This window comes from Gobius niger (genome assembly GCF_951799975.1).
Source record: "Gobius niger genome assembly, chromosome: 17".
NCBI lineage: Eukaryota > Metazoa > Chordata > Actinopteri > Gobiiformes > Gobiidae > Gobius > Gobius niger.
The window spans coordinates 14698326-14724459 of NC_136868.1; the positions used below are offsets into that span (position 1 = coordinate 14698326).

Consider the following 26134-nt stretch of genomic DNA (forward strand, 5'->3'; position numbering starts at 1 on the left):
GAGAGAGAGAGAGAAGAGAGAGAGAGAGAGAGAGAGAAGAGAGAGAGAGAGAGAGAGAGAGAGAGAAGAGAGGGAGAGAGAGTGAGAGAGACCTGCAAATTCTGTGGATTCTTGGGCTTGTGCCAAAGTCCCAGAATTCCTCATGCCACACATACGGTTTCAATTAAAGCCGAGTTCAGTCCGCTCCATCACCAAATTTTTTTTCCCCTCAAAAGAGTCTTTCTTTTGACGGACTGAAGCAGCTGTGGAGCGAAGCAACACTGGGCCATTATCTTTTCAAAACTTCATCATCGAGAGATCAACTCAGGCAAGCTTGGTCGATCTGTGTCATCTTTGAAGCACTGGTGAGAGACATATATATTTATCGAGACAAGCTTCAAGTCCTTTTTATGTGTAATAATTTAAAAAAAAATCTACCAAAAATATAGGAAAGAAAGATCATAGTGAATATTTCACCTCAAAAACTGCAGTGAAATATGTTCCCTTCAAGAGGTAATTTGGGAGTGCGAACAGATTACCTAGAGCGGGTCGTCTCATGATCGGAAGGTCGGGGGTTCGAATCCCTGCTCCTGAAGGTGCACACTGTCGCTGTGTCCTTGGGCAAGACACTTCTCCCACCTTGCCTCCAGTGTCTGTGTACATTGGTGTATGACTGAGAGTGTGAATGAGTGACAGGTTCATTGCTGATGAAGGCGGAAAAGCACTGTATAAGTTGAGATCATTTACCATTTAACCTCTAAACCCCTACCTGAACCGTGCACATTTTCTCTAGTTTGGCTTTATCCAAATCTAAAAGAATCTTGAACTAAGCGAAAAACGAAACAAAAAATAAGACAAAAATGCAAAACAGAAAATGCAACGGAACAAAAGTGAGGCAAAAGCAACAAAAGAGCGACAAAAAGGTGACAAAAACGCGGTGACAATGTACAGTTTTGTACGTCTTAGCTTTCAAATGAGGCATCACACTGTTAAGCTCCTGTCAAGAAGCTTTCAGATTTGGGAAAAACCCACTTGGTTAAGGCGGGGGGTAAGAGGTTAATAATTACAGGTAAAATAGTAGTACATTTTGAGTATAGACCTAACAGACTTTTCTTAACTTCGCCGGTATTTAAAAGTACATTTCAAGTACGCAGTAAACTGTACATTTCAAAGGACAAGTAATAAAATAAAACAATGCAAGAAATCTATTCGGCATTTGGGTAAAATCAATGAATCTGAAATGAAAACAAAACATGTCAAATAATATTAATATCAACAGGACAAGAAATGCAGCTTGACTCAATGAGTGTTATTTGAAAACACAGTGTTTCCTCACATACTTCTTAAAGGAAGAGGCCACCGTTTTTACATACTGAAATATGTTCTTACCTGAGCTTAGACAAGTTGATGAGTACCTGGCTGGTCTTTGTGCGTGCCCTCAGTCACGTACAATGACCAAAGATGTTGTCAGCATTTGGCCTCTCCCAATGTATTCCTATGGCTCCAAACGGAGTGAAGTTGGAAGCGACCACGCTCTTCCACAGAGACCAGACAGGTATGTATCAACTCGTCTAAGGTCAAGAGCATATCTCAGTATGGAAAAACCGTGGCCTATTCCTTTAAAACATTGTGATCCTCAGGCTACTATGAAGTTAATAAACAATGAATTTTGACCCACCAGTTGAATCCCCCTGTGCAAAAACATTATATAAAAACGTCGACCACAGAGCTGCTGGTTGTGTCATGATGCCACTCCACTGGGAAAGCAAAAGTCAAAAGTACAGCCACAAAGAGCATTCCCTGATATTTCCTGCCTGGCTGCAGAGCTGCTGCATGCTCTGGCCCATCTTAGACATAAACCATGTGCTGGAAAATGTGATTCAGGACACACGGGGCTTTAATGTAAAAAGCACAGTACAGACGCTGAAAAAACTCAACGCATTCTTCAGGAGCAGCATGTACCGCTCAAAAACAGGCGAAATGTACAGAGTATTACGAGTATTGACAAGGCCGACTGTTTATAGTGAGTGAAATATGTAAGTGGCTTCAGAAGGTTTTCACACCTCTTTTAATTATTTCTAGTTTATTATGTTGTAATCTGAGCATTAGACTTTATAGAACTACAAACCTATGCTTCCAGTCATCATCTCTATAAGCCTGGGTATACATCTTTAATAATAGCATTTAACATGTTCAGTTTCAGACTAAAATTGGAATAACTAGAAGGAATGACTTTCCATATTCACATATATTTACATTGGGGGTGAAGATTAGCCTCAGATGTTGAAAAAATATCTGGATCCAGCAAAAGTGTTGCTTTTAGTAGTTGGGCAAAACAAATGGATCATTATGACAAGTAACTTAAAGGGACTATACAGTTTAAAATGTTTAAAATTAAGTATTTTCCTCCCCCTACACGTTCCAGCCATGTCCTAAAGTGTAAAATGAGTCCAGACCTGTTAATCACAACTGCCTCTAAAATCCTGCACTGTCTCTCAAAAAGGTGTTAACTCGGGTCCAAAGTGCCGTCATGCACAAGCTTAATATAGAGACTGCAGTTACGGATAAGACCTGAGGTGGCAGTAGTGAGCATGAAAATGGCCAACTTGCATATAGTCCCATTAAAGAAACAATGCTATGCCTAATCAGTGTATGCAATAGAAAGCACAAAACAAGTGGTTAAGATAAAAGGTTTATTTATTAAAGTTGATATAAATGATGATCTTTTAAAGCTGAGCTCGATCTGTTCTTCATCATAAGTACAAGAAGCTGTCATTATAAATACCCCCCACACCGTACCATGTATCTAGATTACATGCCGTAAATCTACCTCTATGATTCCTCCATATCAGTTCAATGTCGACTATAAAAAAGACAAATCACTAGATGGTGCTGCCCACCTATAAAGCAAGTAGCAATACAAAAATAACTTTTGTAGGCAAAATAAATAGATGCACCTGAAGAAGATCCTTCTTGTCGAAGCGTTCAAGTGCCTCAAACAACTGGAAGTACGGACATATAAAGCTGAAAGGTAAACTTCATTTTTCTCATTCAGATTTGTTCCAAACACATGCTGCATATACGACAGTGTTATTGCACAGGCAGTATTGAGATCACAGTTTGTCCAAGTTGTTCCTGCATATTTTAGACTCCATTCTTCACCAGTTCGTGCACGCCGCTCTCGTCGATCATCAGCGTGGGACGAAACTCTCTCCCTCTCACCAAATCCTCAAGACCCTTCAAAGACAAAGCAAAGGTTTCACTGTCAAATGAGCAACAAGGCAACTTCACACCAATTATTAGGGATGGGAGTTCAATTTGCCATTTCAAATTCAAAATTAGGCCTGTCACAATGATTACCATATTGATTTATTATTCAATCTTCAAACTGCAGTATGCTTTCAGAAGAGGACTGAATTATTAACTTATTTTTCAATTATAAAATAGTAACATATTGACTTATTTTAGGTGACTAGATGCTTTCTGTAAATTTTGTTATGCTGTGCTTAAAAGGAGCGGGCCACCGTTTTTGTTGTTACCTGAGCTTAGACGAGTTGATGCGTACCTGTCTGATCTTTACACGTGCGCTCAGTCCAGGGAGACCAAAGACCAAAGATGTTAGCATTTAGCCTCTCCTCTCCTAATATAGTACCCCTTTTTATCCGCTATACTTGGATCATGTAACTACTCACATAACCGTGTTTAAATAGGGGAAACATGGAAGAGCTTGGTCGCTTCTAGCTTCACCCCGCCCCATAAAGGAGAGGAGGAGAGGCTAAATGCTAACAACATCTTTAGTCTTTTTGTGTGACTGAGCGCACGCGTAAAGACCAGACAATTACGCATCAACTCGTCTAGTAAGTAAGTAAGTAAGTAAGTAATGTTTATTTACATAGCACCTTTCACAGACAAAAGTCACAAAGTGCTTCACAATAATACAAAATAGAAATACAAAGTACATTTACATTTACAGTCACAGAAAAAGTAGTCATGAAACAACCCTTATTCCACTGGAATTTAAAACGCTTTCTGAAACAAGTAGGTTTTCAGTTTCCTCTTAAAAACATCAACACAATCAAGTAAGCGCAAGGAAAGCGGAAGATCGTTCCAGAGCGTCGGCGCGACCACCTGGAAGGAGCGATCTCCTCTGGTCTTAAAACGAGTACGAGGGACCATGAGAAGGTTCTGATCCTGAGACCTCAGCTTCCGAGAGGGGGTATACGGACACAACAAGTCTCTAATGTAGGAGGGAGCCTGACCATGCAAGGCTCTGAAGGTCAACACCAGACCTTTAAAATGGAAACGAAAACTGACTGGAAGCCAGTGAAGGGCTTTCAGAATGGGAGTAATATGAGCTATTTGTGCGAGTCAGTAACCTCGCAGTTCTTACCTAAGTTTAGGTAAGAACATATCTCAGTATGGAAAAAAACAGTGGCCCGTTCCTTAAACTTTATTGCAGCTCAGTTACAAGGTACTAACTGAAAGATGCACTCCTAGTGGTTAAAAAAGGCACTACAACTGAACTTTGATTGTCTAAAGCTGCCTATGAGACACTAAGTGAGTACGGGTATGTCATTCCACATTAGGAAGATTCTCCAGAATTGAGTGTCCTAGTCTCTGTCCTAGTCCTAGTAAGGATTTGATTTATGCTGTTATTGTGGAAGTTAGAGAGAATCCCCTTAGGCTAGTTTCCGAGCTGAATTAAGCCGTAAGGACCTGGCAACCTTAAGTGTTGGGTTCGTTCTGCTTTCTGATTGGATACTTAACTCCAGAACCAAAAAACAAAACCGATTTCTACATCATGCTTTGTGAATACTTAAACATATTTACTTCCTACACAGTCTCACGAAACTTACATTTAATTAATCTTTACTTTAAAACAAAAATCTTGACTGGCGTCTCAAAGAAAATACAATGACTTTCTGCGCAGCATGTGTGACCTGCATTTCTCATTTTAAGATGAACTTACAAATCAAAACACAACAACCTGCAGCCACCTCACATCGCTGAATGTAATAGATCTCACCTCTCCTCCGTAGGACACCAGTGGGGAGATCTCACATTTGATTGGCAGATCAGTGCCGTCCTTCAGGCTGCGTTTTTCAAAAAGAACAAAGTCAAAACGTGTCAGAAAACAGCTCTTAAATTAAAGTCGGATGAAAGTGGAGGAGGAGCTGTAAATCCTGGCCACAGCCGCGTTTGATTAGAAAGTCTCCAACACTGATTTAGTCTCGTTTTCCAGAAGAAAACAGATGAATGACCAGATTCAAGTCACTCATTGTGTTTAGTTCCAGATACAAATTAAAGACAATCAAGTTTCTCTGCTCCACGATCTGCATCACGTGAAGAATGGGAATTATTAGCAGAGGATGTTTGGAAGCAAGCGAGCAAGCACAGGACATGTACAGGCTTCAGGCTCTACATCAATGTCTCTTGATATTGCAGAAAAGTTCATTCAATTCAACAGTCAACAAATGCTTAAAGGCACTATACCTGATTTTTTTTTTCTTGCAGTGGAACAAATTTAGTTTTGTCCTCCTTTAGTATATTGTAAACTCGGGCATTTGTGAGAAAAGCACAACAATGGCATCAATTTCATGAACTTGCAGGTGAGTTCATGATATTGCAGGGTCATTTCAGTGACAATGACCCTGAAAAATGGTTGTGAAATGTGCCGATAAACTCGTCCCTGTGATGAGTGAGGATTTTACAAATGCTTTAGAAAAGTTAGGAATGAGTTTGGATCACAACTAACATATTCCTTAAAAAAAATCAGGTATAGAGCCTTTAATAAATCAGTGTGTTACCAAATAATGTGTGTGACTTTTCAGCAATATCCTACACAGAGGGATGAAATATATGTCCCCATTACCCAGCATGCATTACATCATCTGTCTGATAGCACCAGGTCATTATAGCTGTACATGAGGATTGCACAGATTTTATATTTTCCTTCTTTTCCTTCATTGAAACTCATTCCCAAACAAGAAAACAGCTGCAAAAGCAGGAGTGTTTTCTTGTCCAGAGCAGGACATGAAGAAAGTCACTAAGTTGAGCAGCAGCGAGAGAGAGCCAGCCCCGTCACCATGCACTGAGTACCACATCAGGATAATTACTTTCTGTTGACATCGACAGTCACACTGCCTGCTGCGCCGTCTCTGGAAACATTTTATGGGACACAACCGTGAGTGAGGTGTGGAGGAAATAAATACCTAATAAAATCATCTTAATGAAAGTTTAGTGAAGCTTTGCACAAATGTTTCCTACTTTGATGGATTTAAATTTTTGTTCAGACACCCCTGAACTACAAGATCTAAGAGTCTCTAGGCACTGTATCTTGACCAATGCGAGATGGGACCAGCGCCTTAGCAGAGGTCCATGCACTTCCATTCCTCGTGCTTTTTTACACTTGAAACATCGCTTTTTGTTCACAGCTAAATGGTTACAACATATATCAAAGATGGGGGTTAATGTTTGGGGTAAAATGTCGGGAACCGTTAAATGTAGTCGTTTTTACCTGGGGATGGCTGGGACTCGTCTGCCGTTCTCGTCTATGAAATGTCCCCCCGCGTTGAGGACCCAGCGGTGGTGCAGGGACATGAGTGCATGCCGGGCCGTGGAGGGCGTGTCTTTACCGTCCTGGCGGTCCGCATTCTTCAGTGGAGAGAACTCATCCTCCCTCAGCACCTCGTACACTACGAACGTTCTGGAGAGAGACAGAAGGCACAGGTACAAGTTATCCATGATAAGTCTGCTAGGTGCAGACAAAGAAGGAAGTCGATCACTGCAGTTGCATAGTAAGCCAATACAGCAAATACACGTAAATAATACTCAACAGACATTTCTTCCTGCCATTCTTCATTCTTTCATTCTTTAATCCTGTAGTGTTTAATTAAATAAAAATAAAACAACAGGGGGAAAGTAGTAGCAGCTCAGTAGCAACAAATATGTCAAACCAATAATTTTGTGACCCCTCATCTGTGTAATTCCTGGATACCTGGATAATAACTAGAGGAAATTTACTTGTGTAGGTGGGGGTTAGGATGTTAAAAGCCACAAGCACCATAATGAGTCCCCCTGGATAAGAGTTGTCAAAAGCATTGTAGGTAAAAGTCTATATCTATTGTGAAAGTCCAGCAATATAAAAGTCTCACATTTATTCCGAGGGATACAACTAATGTACAAGAAGCAAATTCTTTCTATCACTGATCTCCTTTCGCTTACTCCTTCGTGACCAACTTAAGTCTCACCAGTTGCTCATGGGGCAAAAGAACTTACACCACTCACTGTCGTTCACCATGGGAAATTTAAAGTCACAGGGCTGCACCAAACATTTAAAAAGTGAAAAAATAAGTTTCTGTTCTTGTTGTCATATAGCACATTAAATTACTCGCTAGCTTGATCAAACTCATAACTTTGGTACTCAAAAGCCACAGTGCACCCCACGTCTTTAGTAGGTTAATCCAATTCTGCACTGAAATGCTGCACCTTTTTTGAAGTCAGTGCTCATGGCTCCATACACCAATCTTCACATTATGACACACAACTACTCTCATGTCTCAGTTTTATGAAGAAATGAGTAAGCCTCAAAAGAAACTGGCTGAGTCTAGTATTTTCCATCGGCCGATCATTACAGGAATACTTTCATTAGATGTGACCTTGCATTAGTAATGACGTGACTCAGAGCTGAAGTCAGAGAGGAGGAACTTAATGAGACCAGCAGCTCATAAAGCCCCCGTCCCGAGTGGAGATTTTGGCAGGACAAATATAATGGACCGGCCAAAAGAACACAGCCCCGAGTATGTCCAAGCATGGTTCGTATAGTTTCTTTGACACTGTATATACTTACTTCGCGAACTGGAAGATATCAAAGACAAACTTCTCCATTTTGATCCCATTTGGCTTGTCCGGTTTGACGATCTGACCCTTCTCATCCACAAATGGGATCTTCTTCTGTGCCACATGGTGCTGCAACTGTGGCTCATACTTCCTGGAAAATTAAATACAGATCGATTTTAACGACGTATTGATTGAGAGTATGAAATCATAGACACGGATAAAGCCGTGACCGCTGTGGCAAACAATACTAAGTAGGTGAGGTAAAGGAACCAAAAGAGTCATCTGAACAATGTTGTTTGATGGTTTTCACCTGTCAGACCTTCCCCTGGTCTGCAAAATGGAAAATATACTTTTCTTTACCGAGACATGCCATTAGTGGAACTTCAAAGCAACCATATTCCGAAGGCTACTGTTGTTAATTCTCCATTATAGTTGACCAGGTGGGAAGAGTTTATGGTTTCTAGGAATCGGAGCACCATATATAGAGTTGAGCAGTTAGTTAACAGTCAGTTATCTGTGACAGAGGTGGGTTAAAAAGATATATTTGACAGTTATTCATATTTTTAGCATGGCTTTAGATTATATTTACACAATTATTAGTTTCTGACCCTCTCTTTTGTTATCTGTGCTAAGCTAATTTAAGTGTTGTGATTTAGGTGCTCAGTTATGTGTATAATCGTAGTAATCAGTTATTCCAATGTGCTTTCAGATCACCAGATATTTGTAACAGACCTTTGTAACATATCAAAGCCACACTAAATTCCTAAACTGCCCTTTGTGTCCGAATTCGATGTTTTGAGTGGATGAAGAATTCCAGATAATCGTGATCCTGAGTCCTACAATCCCTAATATTGTCACTTTTTAGGTTCGTTTTGCCAGACACTAAGGTTAGAGATGTTAAAGATCTTTTACCTTTACATGTTTCAGCTGCCATCTGCAGGCCATCATCAGAAGTATCACCGGCGTGCGGTGATAATTAAGATTACGCCCCCTGTCGCCCTGAATCCACCGGGCGGCAGGGGGCGTGACCAGTCTGTCGGACCTGTTGGGACCGTCAGACTGGTCACGCCTCGGAAGTAAGAACAGCTGATCAGTGACACGTCACCGCACGCCGGTGATACTTCTGATGACGGCCTGCAGATGGCGGCTGAAACATGTAAAGGTAAAAGATCTTTAACATCTCTAACCTTAGTGTCTGGCAAAACGAACCTAAAAAGTGATACTAGAACACAAGTAGACACAATGAACGTTACGAAGTTTAATCCCTAATATTGGTCCATCGAGCCGGATACAATCCCTAATAGCTACTGAAGCTACTGAAGAACCTTCTGAAACCTTTGCGAGCACTGAAGCACTACTTTTTACAGTTGCTTACTCGACAATGTCTTTGAGGAAGGAGAAGCTGAAGAAGTGATTGGCCACGTTTCCAGCGTTGAACATGAGGCGTCCATCAGAGCTGCGTTTTTGGGCCGTGGCCAAAGTGATCTCGCTGTACTCCACCACCTGATAATGCCCGTCCACTTTACACACCACGCCCACCGCCTCCGTGGGGTTGGTCTTCTCCACCACCTGCACAAAAGGGCAAAACCGGTCACAAAATGTGGAAGTTCTACGCCTCAGTGTGCGTGTTGGGCATAGACCGTAAATCTGGGCTTTCTGATTGGACAATTGGCAATGGGCGGGTTTAACCTCTTAACCCCCACCTGAACCAAGTGCATTTTATCCAATTCGGCTTTACCCAAATCTAAAAGTTCACAGTGACATTTTTTTTTCATCACTTTTTTGTCACTTTTCTGTCGCCTTTTTGTGGCTTTTTAGTTATGTTTGATACATTTTTCGCCACTTTTTCCTAGATTTTTTTCTCACATCTGTGTTGCTTTTTTGTTGCATTTTCATCCTCGTTTTCAACTCATTTTTGTCGCTATTTCCAGACGTTTTTTCAAGAAGCTTTCAGATTTGGGTAAAGCCAAACTGGAGAAGAGCAAAAAGGAAATATAGTGTTCCTTTGTTATGCTTTTTTTATCACAGCTACTTACTTCTCCAGAGTAATGTGTCTCTGTCCCAACTATCAATGCAAATCACCAAATGAAATATGTGGCTAAAGTAAATCTCTGTTTTCACCATCGTATAAAAAACAGTAACAAACGTTCTTAGAGTTTATATGTATTCATACGGTAGTAAGTTTGACAACCCAGTTTAATGAGGAACAAAGTGTTTTCCAGTAGAGCGCAGTGAAAGCCCTCTCCCCATGTGCTGCCTCCTAATGACAGAGTGGAGCTGAGATGAGGGGGAAGGAGTGCAGAGCTGGGGGGGGGGGGGGGGGATAGGGGCAGGAGTGCAGGGCGGGGGCAGGGCTGAAGCCACATGAACTGAAGCTTTAGAGCGGTTTGTAATTTATGACGGAGGGTGGGGACTCTCATCCATCTCCGCTTCACCACAAAAACTCAAAATGTCAAACAGCAGTTGGGCCCAAACTATCCAGCTCCACGCAGCTTCACATCGGACTCTGATCTCTGTCGTGTGGAAAGTACACACCGCTATGATCGAGTGCAGTATGGAAATAACATGCCAAGACGCAGGCGGTTTTCAACAAAGGATTTGGGGTAAAGCACTGTTATGAAAGAGATACAAATGCTGTGGAGAGATCTGCAAAAGACTGCGATAAAAGACAAACAGTTGAAAGAAGAGTTTCATGTAATATACGTAAGGCCGAGTATCTTTCACTTTGTTTTGTGGCAACAGTACTTTACAACACTTGATTTATGGTACTGATACTACCTATGCTGCATTACTCATTATCAGGACCAATAAAATGAAATGATAATGTTCATAGGGTTAATGAAGGCAAGCAAAACCAATACTTTCTAATTTCTATGACCTGGGAATGTCAGGTAACTTTCTTTAGAGTTAGGTCCCACTATACATTGGAAATTGGCATCTTCAGAATAATCAGCAATAGAAATTATAGCCTATTTATACTCAAAAGAACTACTGTTGTTTTTAGAAATTGTCATGAGAAAGAGCAGTTTCCATTGATGGGAGTGACATTAGGAGGATTACCTACTACTTATCAATTGAAAGATAAGACATGCAGGGTGTATGTGATTAACTACTTTTAAATCAGGGTGTCCTGCCTGATCATTTGTTAAATAGGTTAAGTTCACGTGACATCTCAACATTTTAAAAAGCCCATAGTTTAAAACTGAGGTGGAGCGCAAATGAAAATTCCATGGTGGTAACTATGGTAACTGGTGAATTGCAGATTTTTTTGTCTTAGTTTTTGGTTTATATCTCAGTTTTTGTTCCATGTGGATTCTCCCAGCATTGACTGTCTCAAAGTGCATTGTCTTCGCTGTCAGCACATATGAACTGATGTAAATGATGAGGAAAATCAATTGTTCATTTTCGCTGTGGAGATTTCTTACAAAAACTGTTTCTCCCATAGAGTTATATTGGCCTTATATTGGTCCATTTGTCTAACAGTGTAAATGGATTCACTTGCAGTCATGCAGTTGCAGCGGTTCTACAGCTTCCCCTAGTGGTCCATGTCTGGGACTGCAAGGAAGTCAATGCCAGAGCGTAAACCTCAACAATAAACTTGGCCAAACAAAACTTCTTTCTCTTTATGTTTGAATATACTCGATAGAAAGTGTCCAGTTAAAAAACAGGAGAATAGTTTGGCGTGTCAGGCAGCAATAAACTGGCCAAGCCAGATTTAGGCCTCTATAAACACACACGATACTAATCACTGGCAATTACCTTAAGACTTCCTGGAACAAAAGAACTTAAAAACTAAACTAGGCTTTACAAGGCAACAATATTGTAAGCCTCGTATGACTGAATTCTGATGATGCTTTTCTGTTTAGTCGACCGTTGAGTTTGTGGAATGAATCTCATATGCGTCAGATGTTCTGTTGCCCAATCATGTTGCTCATCAATTTACGTATGATACAGTTTCATAAATGAGGAAACAAAGAACCTTTTTTTTTTACTATAATAGAATGAATAAGCACAAAGTAGTACAAGGTACATGTTTCATAACCCAAACCATCTTAAACATTTCCCTTTCTCTTGCATTTCCTTGTCCTCCATTCCTCATACGTCATCACACAACATTGTATGCGGATGTTTGAAAGTATATTACCTCAGTCAGAAAACTTTTTTTTACCCTTATGTTTTTGAAATTCCAAAGAATACGGTTAGTGCAGGTCGTGTCAAACATGATGATTGTTTGTTTAGGAAGGAAAAGGTGTGTAAAGTATATGTCCAAGTATATCTGTATAGTGTATTCTGAGCGGGGGATCAAATGTTATATTAAATGAGCGCTGTGAAAATCAGCCATCTTGTTGATAAAAGGTAACGTCCATAGAGTAACAATAGCCAAAATAATATTTAAAATAGTAAAAAAATATATGTGAAATTTCCATTAGGTTTAACATCGCACTGATTTGATGTGGTTTAAACCAAGTGAACCAGTGGTGTTCTGTCCTGGAGTAAATGTTTGTAGTTTGCAGAGGTGAGGGAAACTGGAGGAAGCCTATGCAGACACAGAAGGACCATAGGAGACTCAACATAGAAAGGCCCCACCCGGTCCAGGAACTGAACCTGAGACCTTCAAGTGCGTTAACCTTTGAACACAGTGCCAGGCAACGACTACAGCACTGCCGTCGTACAGTAGCGATAATCGAAACATTGAGTAGTAAGCAGTTACCTTGGCTCCACAGTCTGCTCCCTTCTGCACACAGAAGCCAATAAAGGCGGGGTCGGCCACTTTAACGAGAATATTGTCCACACAGTAGACATGTATGCACTCAATGCCCCTCTGCAGCATGTCCTGAAGAATGCCCTGTCCTCCCAGAGCACGATACAGGCCTCCGTTTCCATCTAAACCACAAACAAATGTAACGATTGTAAAACACAGGACAATACAAATCGACACAAGGTTTGAGATTTGAGTTTACCAGGCGCCATGGAGACTTTGCCTTTGCTTTCCAGGATGATTTTGCCGCTGTAGTCCATAGCAGGTAGCATGCCCTGCTGAAAGAAGATGACGTTTTTCTGGTCCAAGCCAAAGTAATTATGACGTGAGAAGAAGTCCTTCGTAGACTCCATTGTCCTGCCGCTGGTCATGATATACCTGGAGGCAACACATGAAAAAACAATAATAAAGTATGAACATAAAGAAGTGTCCCGGTTTGTACAGTTTACGCAAATTACACTGAAAAGATGACAGACATTTTTATTTGCTCTTCATCAAAAGTCTTCGCCCCCAGTCATGCCACTACTACTATTAAATCTATGAGTTTTAAGGATTCATGTATGTATCGATGTTCCTGTCATCTCATTTAGATTTAGCATCATCTCAATTTGGTGTAACGTTTTAGCACTACACACCACACTGCTACTCAAATAATCACAGACGTACCATGGTATACTGCACTTTGACTTGTACTTTTTCTCAGCCAGCTCTTGTAACTTCACAATGCGTTCAGCCTGGATCTGAAAGAGGGTTTTGTGAGACGGCAGCCCCACGTCGTACATGCCTTTGGGGTAGGAGACCCCCAGCCTGGTCCCTTGGCCTCCAGCCAGCAGGAGAGCAGCCACTTTGTTCTGGGAGATGCACTGCAGACCTGAAGAAGCAAACATGCTTTATTTACAAGACCAAGCGTAGGAAGTGCCATCTCTGAGTTTACTGCACTTGTTTGGATTAGAGCAGTATCTTAACACTTCAGGTAGTTTTCACAGAGACATGTCTGATAGATTACAAGCTGCAGCAGATGTACAGTGGATTAATGCTTTTTACTAGGGCACTGGCATTGTGAGCATATATGACGTTTTTTTTTTTTTTTTTACAATGTCACCTGATAAATGAGTTGTATTTGTCTGTTTTTATTGCGTTTTATTATAGTCCAGTGAGCTTACAGCATACAGGAACTCACATGAAGTACGTGACAACCTCTAGTAACGTAGGAAATCCCCAGGCTCTTCACCAATGTGCTCCCAAAGACTTTGTCTGCCGTCCCACAGTTACCAACACATCCATACACACAACCCCACCCTCAAACAGTGACTCAAGTCTGCAAGTGACCTCATGAGTGAGGGTCAATGAGCTGCTCTTTTTACGTCAAGCCCAAAGCAAAACCAGATGTTTCTCCCTCTGTCATTCTGTCCTGGGACAAACTCCAAATGTTACCAAATGAGCAGGACCCACACTGAGAAAACTTGCGCAAAAGTTTGCAAAAGGGCAAAACATATGGTTTTGTTTTAAGCTGCGTCTTCCGGTTCTTTGTGTGCTGCTGCGCTTAGGAGCTTTTTACATGGCGTTAAGTTACTCTGTATTGTTACAAGGTATTAAGAATTAAAAGTTACTGATGAAAACACTTTGTGTCAATGTTTGAGAGGAGAACATGTAGTGCCGCACCTGCTGCCTCCCACTCTTGGAGGCTGTCGCGGTCTCTGGTCACGCTCCCGAGAACGTCCCGAGGAACAGGCTCCATCCGGGCATCCATCTTCTCGTGTTTGCTGCTGCTGGACATCTCCATGGCACTTTTAAAGAAACAATTGATCTCTTTAAAGTCCATTCCCTGCAGGTCAAGGCTTAACTCATCTTTCTCCTCGGGGCTCAGCTCATCCCAGAACTGCTGGAGGTGAGACTGACCCGCCTCAGCCAACCTCTGAGCAACACCACTGCTGTTTGGGTCCATGATGAACAGAACTATGAGACGCGTCCAACCTGAGAGAGAGATGATTCAGAAATGACTATTAAAGAGACGGAAGAGGAACAATAAAAGAGGACAGGCTGAGCAAGTCCAGAGGTCCACCCAAATATGCAACCACAACAGGAGGAGCAATTGATCTTAAGTTTAATCCAACGCCCATATATTTTGCAAAACACACTGACTGGGCACTGCCTTGAATACATTTTCTCTGACGTGCAAATGCTGGATATACGATGGTGCATTGAATGAGGGGTTGAAAGTTCAATGTGGAGTCTGGGGACACTCAGGGTTGTTCCGTCAATGGGGGTATAAATATAAAACAGGCATTCAAAATAAAAATAAAAATTGCTTGGAATTCAGACAAATCTATTACCAGCCTGCAATAAAGCCAGACAATACAACTTGTGAGCATTTCAGCACCACGAAAGACTCCACACTGTCCAGCCACTACCTACCGGGTGATCAGCAGGAACCGAGCTAAATCACCGGCTAAAAAGGCTTCCTCACAGGCGGTGCTAACTCAAAGCGAATGTGTTATTTGCTGCTCACCTTTCAGAGAGGTCCTTATGGTCTGTGAAGAACATAAATGCCAGGGGATTGTTGGGCTGGTTGCGCCGCCGCTGAACCCGGACAACACCTCCTGTACGTCACATTTGACGTGGCGCTTCGTGAGGCGTTCAGGGAAACTTCGGAAAATCCTTATCAACGATAACTGAATACGCGAGAATCATAACTCCCACCTGAACCAAGATCGACTCTAGTTTGAAAATAAGCGCCAAAATAGAGACGTAAATGAGGATGGATGGTGGATGGAGGAACAAAAAAGCAACAAAAAGGTGTGTGTGGGGGGGGGGGGGGGGAAGCAACAAAAAAAAGGACAAAAAATGTAAAATCTTGACAAAAACGCAACAAGATCGTGACAAAAAAGCAACAAAATCGTGACAGAAAAGCAACAAAATCGTGACAGAAAAGCAACAAAATCGTGACAAAAAAGCAACAAAATCGTGACAGAAAAGCAACAAAATCGTGACAAAAAGCAACAAAATCATGACAAAAAAGCAACAAAATCGTGACAAAAAGCAACAAAATCATGACAAAAAAGCAACAAAATCGTGACAAAAAAGCAACAAAATCGTGACAGAAAAGCAACAAAATCGTGACAAAAAAGCAACAAAATCGTGACAGAAAAGCAACAAAATCGTGACAAAAAGCAACAAAATCATGACAAAAAAGCAACAAAATCGTGACAAAAAAGCAACAAAATCGTGACAGAAAAGCAACAAAATCGTGACAAAAAGCAACAAAATCGTGACAGAAAAGCAACAAAATCGTGACAAAAAGCAACAAAATCGTGACAAAAAAGAAACAAAATCGTGACAAAAAAGCAACAAAATCGTGACAGAAAAGCAACAAAATCGTGACAAAAAAGCAACAAAATCGTGACAGAAAAGCAACAAAATCGTGACAAAAAGCAACAAAATCATGACAAAAAAGCAACAAAATCGTGACAAAAAAGCAACAAAATCGTGACAAAAAAGCAACAAAATCGTGACAGAAAAGCAACAAAATCGTGACAGAAAAGCAACAAAATCGCGACAAAAAAGCAACAAAATCGTGACAGAAAAGCAACAAAATCGTGACAGAAAAGCAACAAAATCGTGACAGAAAAGCAACAAAATCGTGACAAAAAAGCAACAAAATCGTGACAAAAAAGCAACAAAATCGTGACAAAAAAGCAACAAAATCGTGACAGAAAAGCAACAAAATCGTGACAGAAAAGCAACAAAATCGTGACAGAAAAGCAACAAAATCGTGACAAAAAAGCAACAAAATCGTGACAAAAAAGCAACAAAATCGTGACAAAAAAGCAACAAAATCGTGACAAAAAGGCAACAAAAACATGACAAAAAAGCAACACAAGCTTGACAAAAAAAAGCAACAAAATCGGAAGAAAAAGTTTCAAAAATGCATGAGAACAGTTCCAAAAACTGTGACAAAAAATTATGACAAAAATGTGACAAAAAAAGTGAGGCCTCGGTAACAATGCGGCCTCAGCTTTCAAATGAGGCGTACAGTAAAGGCCCATAGGCTGTAAGTCGAGCGGATTTTAGATTTGGGTAAAGCTGAACTCTGAGAAAATGTGCTCGGTTAAGGCAGAGGGTAAGTTTTTAAATGTTCTCTTACAAATGCACGGCTGCACTCCTATATGTGTCACTCAGTCTCACTATCAGAGCATTGGTTGCCTACTTCATGTTTTGGGCCTGTCTAATAATAATGCCAGGAAAACACTTACTTCTGTTCACACACAACACCATTGCTACTGTAAAGCGCACATGGTCTGATTCACCCGCTAAAAGCAGCCAGTCAACATAGTTATTGATGCAAATTGAGCAATTAAATGATCTGATTATTAAGGTGTGTCAAATCTGAAGCCAGTCCAAGAGAACACTTCCCTGGCAAAGATGGCACCGGGCCAATTGCTTCTCACGCATGTTGAGACTCAAACATGCACGAGTGACACAATAAACAACTCCACACAGTGTATCATGTGGAAACTCTCCCAAAAAGGAAAGTGGGAGAGTTTCAACTTTAAAGTGTAAAAGTTGTGATTCAACTCATTCTGTTAGTGGTCCAAACTCATTCCTAACATTCCTAATGTAACACTCCACATTTTTAAAGGGGTGAAATGCAAGTTTGTTGTTTGTTTTTTTACAACCGGGTATTCAGAGATTTTAAAGCATATGACACATTCAACACATTTTTTGCTAAAATATAGTTAACACAATTATATTTAAGATTTTGCTAAGATTTTACCCAGCTTTCTTTAGTTTGGCCATGTTTGTGAGGATATATAAATAAAGATCTTCTTCTTCTTCTTCTTCTTCTGCATGGTTTCAGTTCCTTATTGGACACACATAGATGAAGGCAAACAATTTTAAACATTTTTTTCACTCAAACTTAGCTGTAAATACTGTTTAAGTGGCGCTAGCCCACAGTTAGCTTTGCCCATTAGCCTGTTAGCTTCTTCTTCGTGATTCTATTATTGTGTATTGGTGACTCCGGTCCGGTGGCAGTCAAGTTGCAATTGTGATTTTCTGGCCAGAGACACCAGGGGGAGATGAAAGACCCTCCAATCATCACATTAACACTTGTATTACCCCCATAGGGACTACGGAAAGGATTTATTAAGGTAAAGAAGTTAGTGTTGCTTTAAGTTTGACATCACACACAAAAATAAGCTTCTTCCGGGTCCAAACTGTTGAGAGTCCCACTGATAAACACAACAAAAACTGCAACTTTATCTGAATCTCATGTTGAAATAACGACAGATAAAAGGCCAAAAACAGTTTTACTCTTTATTAGAATCATATACTTCACCATTTCTCCAGGCAAAATTAACATAATGTTAAATTTCAAATAAGTCTTCATTGTGTATTGAAAAAAACAAAGATAATTAATGTCAGAAAAGCAATAATAAAGAAAATCCAGAGTAAACGTAATATTTCTGTGTATCAGATGTTTAAAAAGAACCTTGGAGTTGGCCCAACCGCAGGTTAAATTCAGCTAAATCCCATTATAGTGAATAGGGCTAAAGTTCTGCTGGACCCGGAAGTGGAGTGACGACATCATCACTTAGTAAACGTATTGAACTTCACGTCTTTCTATGTCACTTCCTGTCAGAAGCTTACAAATAAAAAAACTTTTCTACCCTACATTTTTTAATTAAAATTGCTGCTTCAAAAAAAAAAAATTAGCAACTGATGAACTGTCGGTATCCTTCAAAACAAGTCATATTTTTCAAAAGGATTAAAACCTGTCATATGCACTTTAATGCTCATAGGTCTACTGTTACTATGGCGACCCCAAAATAAGATAATAGATGGAAAACAATGCAAAACATCGATGGTATGTCCGATTTGTGTCAGATAGGCCTCATGAACAAAATATTAGTGGCATATCCACATGTGAAAGCAACATTGGCAAATTGAGAAACAAAGAGTTCACAATTAGGTGCCCCCAAAGGGAACTAAAGCTAAAAGCTACTCTACAGTGTCATCAAAACCAACAAGGCAAACAATACCTAAATCGACTCTAGCTTAAACAATATTTAACTTCACACATTTTGTTTTCTCAGTGGCAGATAAAGTTCAGTTTCTCATCGCAATTCCAGTCCTCCCAGACCCCCTCCTTATTCAGAGCTCCGCAGCGTCCCCTTTGTGGACAGTGCCGGTCCATGAAGTCCCCATTGTGAGCCCAGGCCGTGTAGTTCAGGGACTCTCCGCTCACCCACATCCACTGGTCCACCAGAAACCTCAGGCCAATCCACACTCGTTCAGAGACGTTGTCAGACTTCAGCTCACTGAGGGCCAGCTGGGTTTCCGTTCCAGAAAGCAGGCTGGTGAGTTCAGTGTGTTGTTCTCTGCAGTACATCAGCGCATCATCCCACGACATCCTCTGATCAATGACCATGAGATTGAAACAAAAGGAGGGATAGATGTGTCTTTTACTGGCAACCCTCCAATGTCCATTCATTGTCCACACACCATATTTATAATAATAATAATGATAGTAATAATAGCTTGTGTGTAAGTATGTTGGGAAAATATTGCTGTAGTTGGCCAAACCTGCCCCTGACCACATCCAACGAGCTGTGCCCTCGTCTCTATAAAGTCCAATCCAGGCATGGCTGTACTCTCCACCAGATTGCTTGAAGGCTGCGTCCTCTTCTGCGCTCTGGATAGGGGAGAGGTCAGTGTACAGTCTCCTGCAGTTCGCTTGAGCTGTTTCCCAAGGCATTGATTCTGGGACGTAGATGTGTTTTGGAGGCAAACAGCTCACACTGACACTGAAAAAAAGAAGAGTGAGAATGGTGAGCTCCATCCTGCGTGAGACACCGACTGAGCGGAGGGAAGATGGTTGAAGTGAGGTCAAAGCTCGGTGCCAGAGTCTTATCACACAATGGCTTTTTACGAGAATGTAAATTAGAATCAACAATTATGACGTATACACTGTTAATAGGCCTGCCAACATGTTTTCATACAATGGCTTTTTGCATGAATGTAAATAGGTAGTTTGAATCAACAACCTGCACATTGGTTCTGTGTTTTTCATTCTTTTTAAAATACTTTTAGGTTATAATCAATGAATTGAAATGTTTTTGTTCATAGGCCTAACGTATAGCATATAAACTGAATGAACAAGGAGGAAGCTAATCAGTTTTCATTTTGTGATCATACAAAAGGCCTGAACTCTTATGTTGAGACAGAGGTGAATGTGGATTTTAAATAATCAACAACTGCTAACTACCAAGAAATGATTTGTATTGGAAGCCATTTGAGTGCTGAAATGAGAGTGAGTCTGAACTTTACACACAGGAGCACAATTTTAAAAAACCTCTCTTGTTTGTCCTTTTATCCAAACCATCATGTCCTCAAAGCAAAAGAGTTTTACATTGAAGAAGCTGTTTCCTTAGGTACTTTTGAATACCTTTAGGCAACTTCTCTGTGTGAACTCATCCCTGCTGGACTTCACATATGATTACACAATATTTAGATTTGCTAATACTGAATCTTTGGTATTTTGGCAGGAATCTTGAACGTGGAGGTGACCCCCTGGGAGCCAAGGATGAGCTGTGGGGTTGTGGGAGGGTAGGTGTCATAATAATACTTTTGTTAATATGACTTAGTTTGATTGGATGATATTTGTGGTAATTATTATTCTTAGTGGAAATTTAATGAAAAGTTGGGAAAGTTTTTTGTTATATATATATAAATATGTTTTCAGTTAGTGACATAGAGGGAAAGTTTACATAGAATTCTGACTCGGTGTTTTACATATAGTCAATTATTCATATATTTTTAAAATAAGCTACAGAATTCTGAAGAACTCAAAATGTTGATGCTCTGAAAGTTTGGGGTCCATTTTGCCGTAAGTTGACCATGGCCTGAAAAAGATGATGGTTTAAGGATTTTTCTCATCAAACGTAATATTGAAATACAATATGGAAATAAAAACTATTCTGATTCTGATAATTTCACTCTCAAAAAGCTGCCCAATATGAACGGGAAATCCCCTGTCTATAGTTGAGGGTACAAAATTCTTCCCTTTTTTTTTTTTTTTTTCACTGCCCATATTTTCATAGTTGTTCCTTTGACCCATTCATTTTTATTTTCAATTCCTTTTTTTCACTTTATTCTTAATGAAAGGAAAACTTAATTTAACTTAACTTTAATTGTGCTTTCAGGCATGAGTTGTGTACCATTTCAATAAATAATTATTTGTCCAAATATGTATATGCTAATATGCTGCCCAAAGTCTACACTTGTCCACTCCGCCGCCAGAGGGCGCTGTCGCTCCGCACGCGGGAGTCGTAGACGGAAGTCCCGTCTCAGCTGACACTTTTTTGTTTTGGTCTCGACTCGGCTGTGCTGACTTCTCAACAAGCAGCCTTTTCTGTCATAGTTTTAGGAAAAATGAAGAAATTCTTTCAAGATCTTAAAAAGGACGTGACGTTTAAGTCTGCTGGGCCTGGCAAAAAACTTTCAGAAGACACCAGGTAACTGTTTTAGCTGAAACAGCCAACACTAGCTTGTTGCTATTTAGCACTTAGTTAGCCTAAAAAGATCATAAACATTAACGTAGTGTTGACAACTTGGCATGTTTGGGCTTGAAATAAACGCATGGCTTTAACTTTATTACTACAGGACAAGACATAACTGCATTGTCTGTTTGTGGATCAGGTTCGACCATCCATCAGTGTATTATGTAACCCAGTGTAAATAGAGTTAGGTCGCTGCAGAGACAGGTTCACGTTAATCTTTGTAAAAGCTCATTAAAGCTTTGAGTCAGTGCAGACCGTCCAGTCGTACCTCTACACTGGAAAATCCTCTCCAAATATGTGCTACTTCCCTCAGAAGTTGATGCCTTTGATTACAAGGGATTAAAACACGTTACATTAAAACACGATCCACAAAGTAAACCGTAGATTATTAACTGGATTAGTAAAGCGAAATCAAGCAAATCAAATAATAGTTTATAAAATAACAGCCGATAGTATGGTGTGCTAAAGGTTATATATTAAAATCATGAGTTTCATACATACTGTCCTCCTTCCTGCAGCACTGTACCAGAGCCTGTGCAGAGCCGCGGGAACAGGCCGCGTCATGCGCCCACTGAGGGGGCGCAGAGGGCCGGGGCTGCGGCGCTGGCCCGCATCGAGCAGCAACCGAGGCCGAAGGTGCACACTTCCCACGATGCTATCAGGAACCAAGGTGAGCTCCATCAGGATAGTCTAATGGATTCATGCCATGTATGTTTGTCAAGTGTGTCCAATGCGTCTCTTTTTCTGTTCCCTTTCAGTAAAAAGAGAATTGGAAGCAGAAGCTGCTTCATTGGCTGAAAAAGAAAAGGCAGCTCCTGCAGAGGTATCCTGCTTCTAAAACCAGCGCTTTGTAATAATAATAAATGTCTTTATTTGATCTTTATATATTTCTGAATATGTTTTGATTTTCTTTTTTTCCCCCCCCAGGGATCTCAAGTGAAAGATCCTTCATCTCTGTCTGTGTCCGGTGTGTATTTCACCTGTCCTTTAACGGGAGCCACTTTAACTAAAAGTGAAAGGGACGTCCACATAAAAGAAGCTATTTTTATGGTATGTGTTAAGGTTTTGGGTTAGGTTTGGCATAATACAAGAAAATACAATTGTGATCTTTTTCCAGCGATTTGAGGAGGATGCAGTCGAGGCCTCTGTTATGATGATCCACACCTTCAACAAAGACAGAGACAAAGTGAAGGCTGCTATTGACATTATAAGCAAGTAAGATTGACACTGCAAATCTTGCCCTTTAAGGTTTTTGTTTACTGTCTAAGACTCAAAAACATTTTTTTTATAGGTATGTGGACAACATTTGTAAAAACCCGTCTGAGGAAAAGTACAGGAAAATTAAACTGTCAAACAAAGTTTTCCAGGTTTGTTTTGTGGCATTCTATGCTCGTTTTTACAGGGCATTGATAATAACGCTACACAAAAAATCCCATCTCTTTCTTTCAGGAAAAGGTGCGTTGTGTCGAAGGCAGCAGAGAGTTCCTGGAGGCACTAGGCTTCATAAGCACCATGCTCCCTGTAGAAACTCAAGGTAAACCACCTCTAAAAACATGTTTCTTTCAACTTGTAGCCATTAAATGCAACATTTCTGTCCCAGAGGAGGAAGAGGAGTTCTTTGTGCTGCCAGAGCAGAGCCCCGACGATCTGGAGCTGATGAAGGAGAGGAGAGATCGTCTTCAGAGAGGAGAGCCAGTCAGAGCTCAACTGGACAGACAGCCTCAGGCGCTCAGACCATCCCCCAACGCTCAGCGCTTCGAGTTACCTCCAGAGTTCTACAACCTGTCCGCCGAGGAGCTGAAGAAGGAGCAGCAGCAGAGGTGAGGACGATTATATTTCACTGCGTTTGACATGAGTCTAAGAAGTAGAATGAAACGATGGTCACAATTTGTGTTGCAGGAGTGATTTGGTGGAGAAGAACTCGATGCTGCGCACTAAAGTGATGAGGGAGAAAGATGAACAGAGGGAGAGACGAAAATACAACTACACTTTGCTCAGAATCAGGCTGCCTGATGGAAACCTGCTCCAAGGTGGGAACTGTTCTGTCGTGTTTTTGCATATGATTTTTAATAATTGGCTAAGGTCTGGACAATATGGTCCAAAAATACATTTGTTTTATTGCAAGAAGAGAAGTTTTATGAAATACAGTTAACTAATATGATCTTTTAAGACTGTATGTTGATGATGATTGATTTGGACTGATTCCAGGGACGTTTTATGCCTGGGACCGTCTCACGGTACTGTACGGTTTTGTACGGGAGTCTCTGGTGGACGGCTGGCAGCCTTTTGAACTCATCGCTCCTGGAGGGCAGAAGCTGCAGGAGTCAGGGGAGCTGGCTCTGGCTGAGTGTAACCTGGTGAGTTTCCTATGTTTCTCTATTATTCCACACCTGTCATAACATTCAACAAATAACCTTTTTATATTGGCGCCTGTCAGTGGGAGTAGTGATGTTATGCACAGGTTTGCTGCCCGGCACATATTAGTGATGGGCTAAATGAGCCGAGGTATCGACACACGTTTAATGTTGCACGAGAAAAAAATCCTAGTTTGTGAACTTGTTCGCAAACAATGGCAATAAAGCAATTCTGATCAAGCACAGAAAGCAACAGCGCGGCCGAGCTATGTCATGAGCGTATCATTTTGAGAAAAGTTGCACGACCAACACTTTCACTGTGTCATTTTGTATCACATCGCGCCACAGCGAGCAGCAGGGCGCACCAGTTGAACATAAATATAGCCAAGTATATTGTTCTGTTGTCATACTGCTGCATAGCTCTGGGGAGAGCACGTGGTTTGTAATCACAAGGTTGTCGAGTCAGATGTTGGTCTATCATGGTTTAGTTGTTTGACTGGACATCCACTGGTAAACAAAAACTAAAATATGCCTAGAGCCCTGTAATTGTCACACGCACCATCCTTTATTAAATCTTGGTCAGTGATTTCTGTTTTAGATAATGAGACCTATCAGTGATACTTCTCATGCATTTGTTTCTATTCTCAGTATCCTGTTTGCCTCTGACTAAATTATCACTGTCAGCTGTTAAACAAACTCATTCATGACGATTTGGTTCTCACTTCTCAATGAGAATAAATGAGCGCAGTCAGTGTTGAGTTCGCTTTTTTCAGGGTCACTGCTGTAATGCTTTGTCACCACTAGATGGTGCCTATGCATTGTAGCCTAACAACACAGTGTGACACACTCTGAGGTATCATCTTGTCAGGGCAGCATATCGATCTGATGAAGCGTGATTCGATGACTGTAGTAAATGACTGACAGGCCGTTAGCATCAGACATAGACAGATCAGAGCTAAAGGCGAGGTTACAACTGAACTACAGGCCCTGCGAGGGGGCGTGTCGTTCAGTCCACAGTGAAGACCCTTAAAGGGACTAGAAGCAAGCTAGCCATTTTATGCTCACTACTGCCACCTCAGGTCACATGTGTAACTGCACCTCATATATTAAGCTTGTGCATGACGGCACTTCGGACCGAAGTAGAACTTTTTGAGTGACCGTGCAGGATTTTAGAGACAGTTGTGGTGAATATGTCTGGGCTCCTTCTACACATTAAGACATGACTGGAACATGTAGGGGAAGGAAAATACTTAATTTTAACATTTTAAACTCTGTATTGTCCCTTTAATGTAAATGGGGAGGAGTGAGCAGGAGTCTATTTATTATGCTTCTGCTGAGTTTCCATATTCCAGTGATTATTTTAGATACTTTATAATTGTGCAAATTAGACATAACAAATTCAACAGCTCTTCATTGATGCTCTCTCAATAAAAAGTAACTTTAGTGTAGTTTATTTCATACATTACATTTGTGGACATACTACATCAGATGAAGCAAATCATGTTCCATTGTGAAAAATTGACTCCCAAACAGCAACAAGTTTTATAGAAAAGACATGCCTAGTTTCATACATACCCCATCCATCAAGTACCAACATATGCATTGCTACATGAGACAAATATACTTCTTTTTTGTCAAAGCTGATGCGTGAGACTCAAAGTGCAAAGATTTGAGTGAGTTTAACCAGATGAAAGCAGGCACACCTGTGCTGTGAGGCATTCAGGTCATGTTCTCTGTTGTGCAGTTACATCCATGTTATGACCTTATTCTCTATATCTAACATACCTCCTTTGTCATGCAGGTGCCTGCTGCTCTGCTCTCTTTTGCCTGGGATGCAGCAGTGCAGGCAGATATTGCAGCTGCAGGAGGAAAGAGTCCAGCTCTTCTCAAACCAGAGCTGCTCGAGAACATTCAGACCCTGAGCTGAGCACAAGCAAATCTTTCTCGCCACCTCCCTTTAGCACCAGGAGGAAAACTGTCTCCCCAAACGACTTTTTCTTTACAGTAAAGTCAGTAGCAGTAAGTCATGGATCAGGAGCTTCTTAACACAACTGTACTTGAGTTCACTTGTGCCCTGTTCTGTGCACTGGATATTCTACTGTACATAGTAAGAGCAGGACAAGCTTAAAGACATGAAGGAAGTATTGTTTTGTAAGACACATAATGAAGTGAACTCTTGAGCTTTGGGTCAAGTGTATTGTCAGTGTGATTAAAAACACACAATCACTACAATGAGGGGCTTCTTCAGTTTAGCTAAATTCACACATGTTCCCAGATGTGTGAATTTGGCTGTGGATAAAGCCGTGAGCTTTGCACAATTTAGATAAGAGTCAAATGTTGCAGAACTGTTTTGTCCTGCGTGACTTAACCGTTAATTCTACACTAATGTGACATCTTTAGGTTTGAAGTCTCAAACTGCACGATTGACATGTCAGGAAAAATATTACAGGCTGCAGTGTTTAACTTGATTTATGTTCATCCATTTCAGTGTTTGTTATAAATGTTAAATTATGTGATTCATGCAATGGATTTGTTGATGAATATTGTTTTTGAAAACAGTTACCTACAGTGAGATCCAATGTCATAGCCTTAATTTCCTTTATTAAGTAATTCTTTCACATTAGAAGACAGTCTTATATTTA

General features: G+C 40.7%; 3 protein-coding genes across 4 annotated transcripts; 1 reads left to right on the plus strand and 2 right to left on the minus strand.

Moving 5' to 3' along the window:
* Positions 1-2691: 2691 nt before the first annotated feature.
* uap1 (UDP-N-acetylglucosamine pyrophosphorylase 1) lies at positions 2692-14534 on the minus strand. Of its 2 annotated transcripts, XM_079575335.1 has the most exons (10): positions 14240-14534; positions 13244-13448; positions 12780-12955; positions 12530-12702; positions 9194-9387; positions 7829-7969; positions 6497-6685; positions 6096-6137; positions 5006-5072; positions 2692-3216 (listed from the first exon to the last, which is right to left on the minus strand). In XM_079575335.1, the coding sequence occupies exons 1-10, from the start codon at positions 14520-14522 to the stop codon at positions 3124-3126; spliced, it is 1563 nt and encodes a 520-aa protein (XP_079431461.1). In that variant the 5' UTR covers positions 14523-14534; the 3' UTR covers positions 2692-3123. The 2 variants fall into 2 exon arrangements, with proteins under 2 accessions (XP_079431461.1, XP_079431462.1); XM_079575336.1 differs by lacking the exon at positions 6096-6137 and having other exon boundaries at positions 2693-3216.
* Positions 14535-18668: 4134 nt separating this feature from the next.
* LOC306977386 (regenerating islet-derived protein 3-gamma-like) lies at positions 18669-18989 on the minus strand (the record flags this gene model as incomplete). The annotated part of the gene is made up of 1 exon (XM_079575687.1): positions 18669-18989. One exon carries the CDS (start codon positions 18987-18989, stop codon positions 18669-18671), a length of 321 nt encoding a protein of 106 aa, XP_079431813.1.
* A 1936-nt stretch (positions 18990-20925) lies between these two features.
* ubxn6 (UBX domain protein 6) lies at positions 20926-25793 on the plus strand. The gene is made up of 11 exons (XM_079574500.1): positions 20926-21093; positions 21657-21808; positions 21897-21961; positions 22066-22188; positions 22256-22353; positions 22430-22505; positions 22588-22672; positions 22739-22958; positions 23038-23168; positions 23347-23495; positions 25294-25793. Exons 1-11 carry the CDS (start codon positions 21011-21013, stop codon positions 25417-25419), a joined length of 1308 nt encoding a protein of 435 aa, XP_079430626.1. The 5' UTR covers positions 20926-21010; the 3' UTR covers positions 25420-25793.
* Positions 25794-26134: the final 341 nt, after the last annotated feature.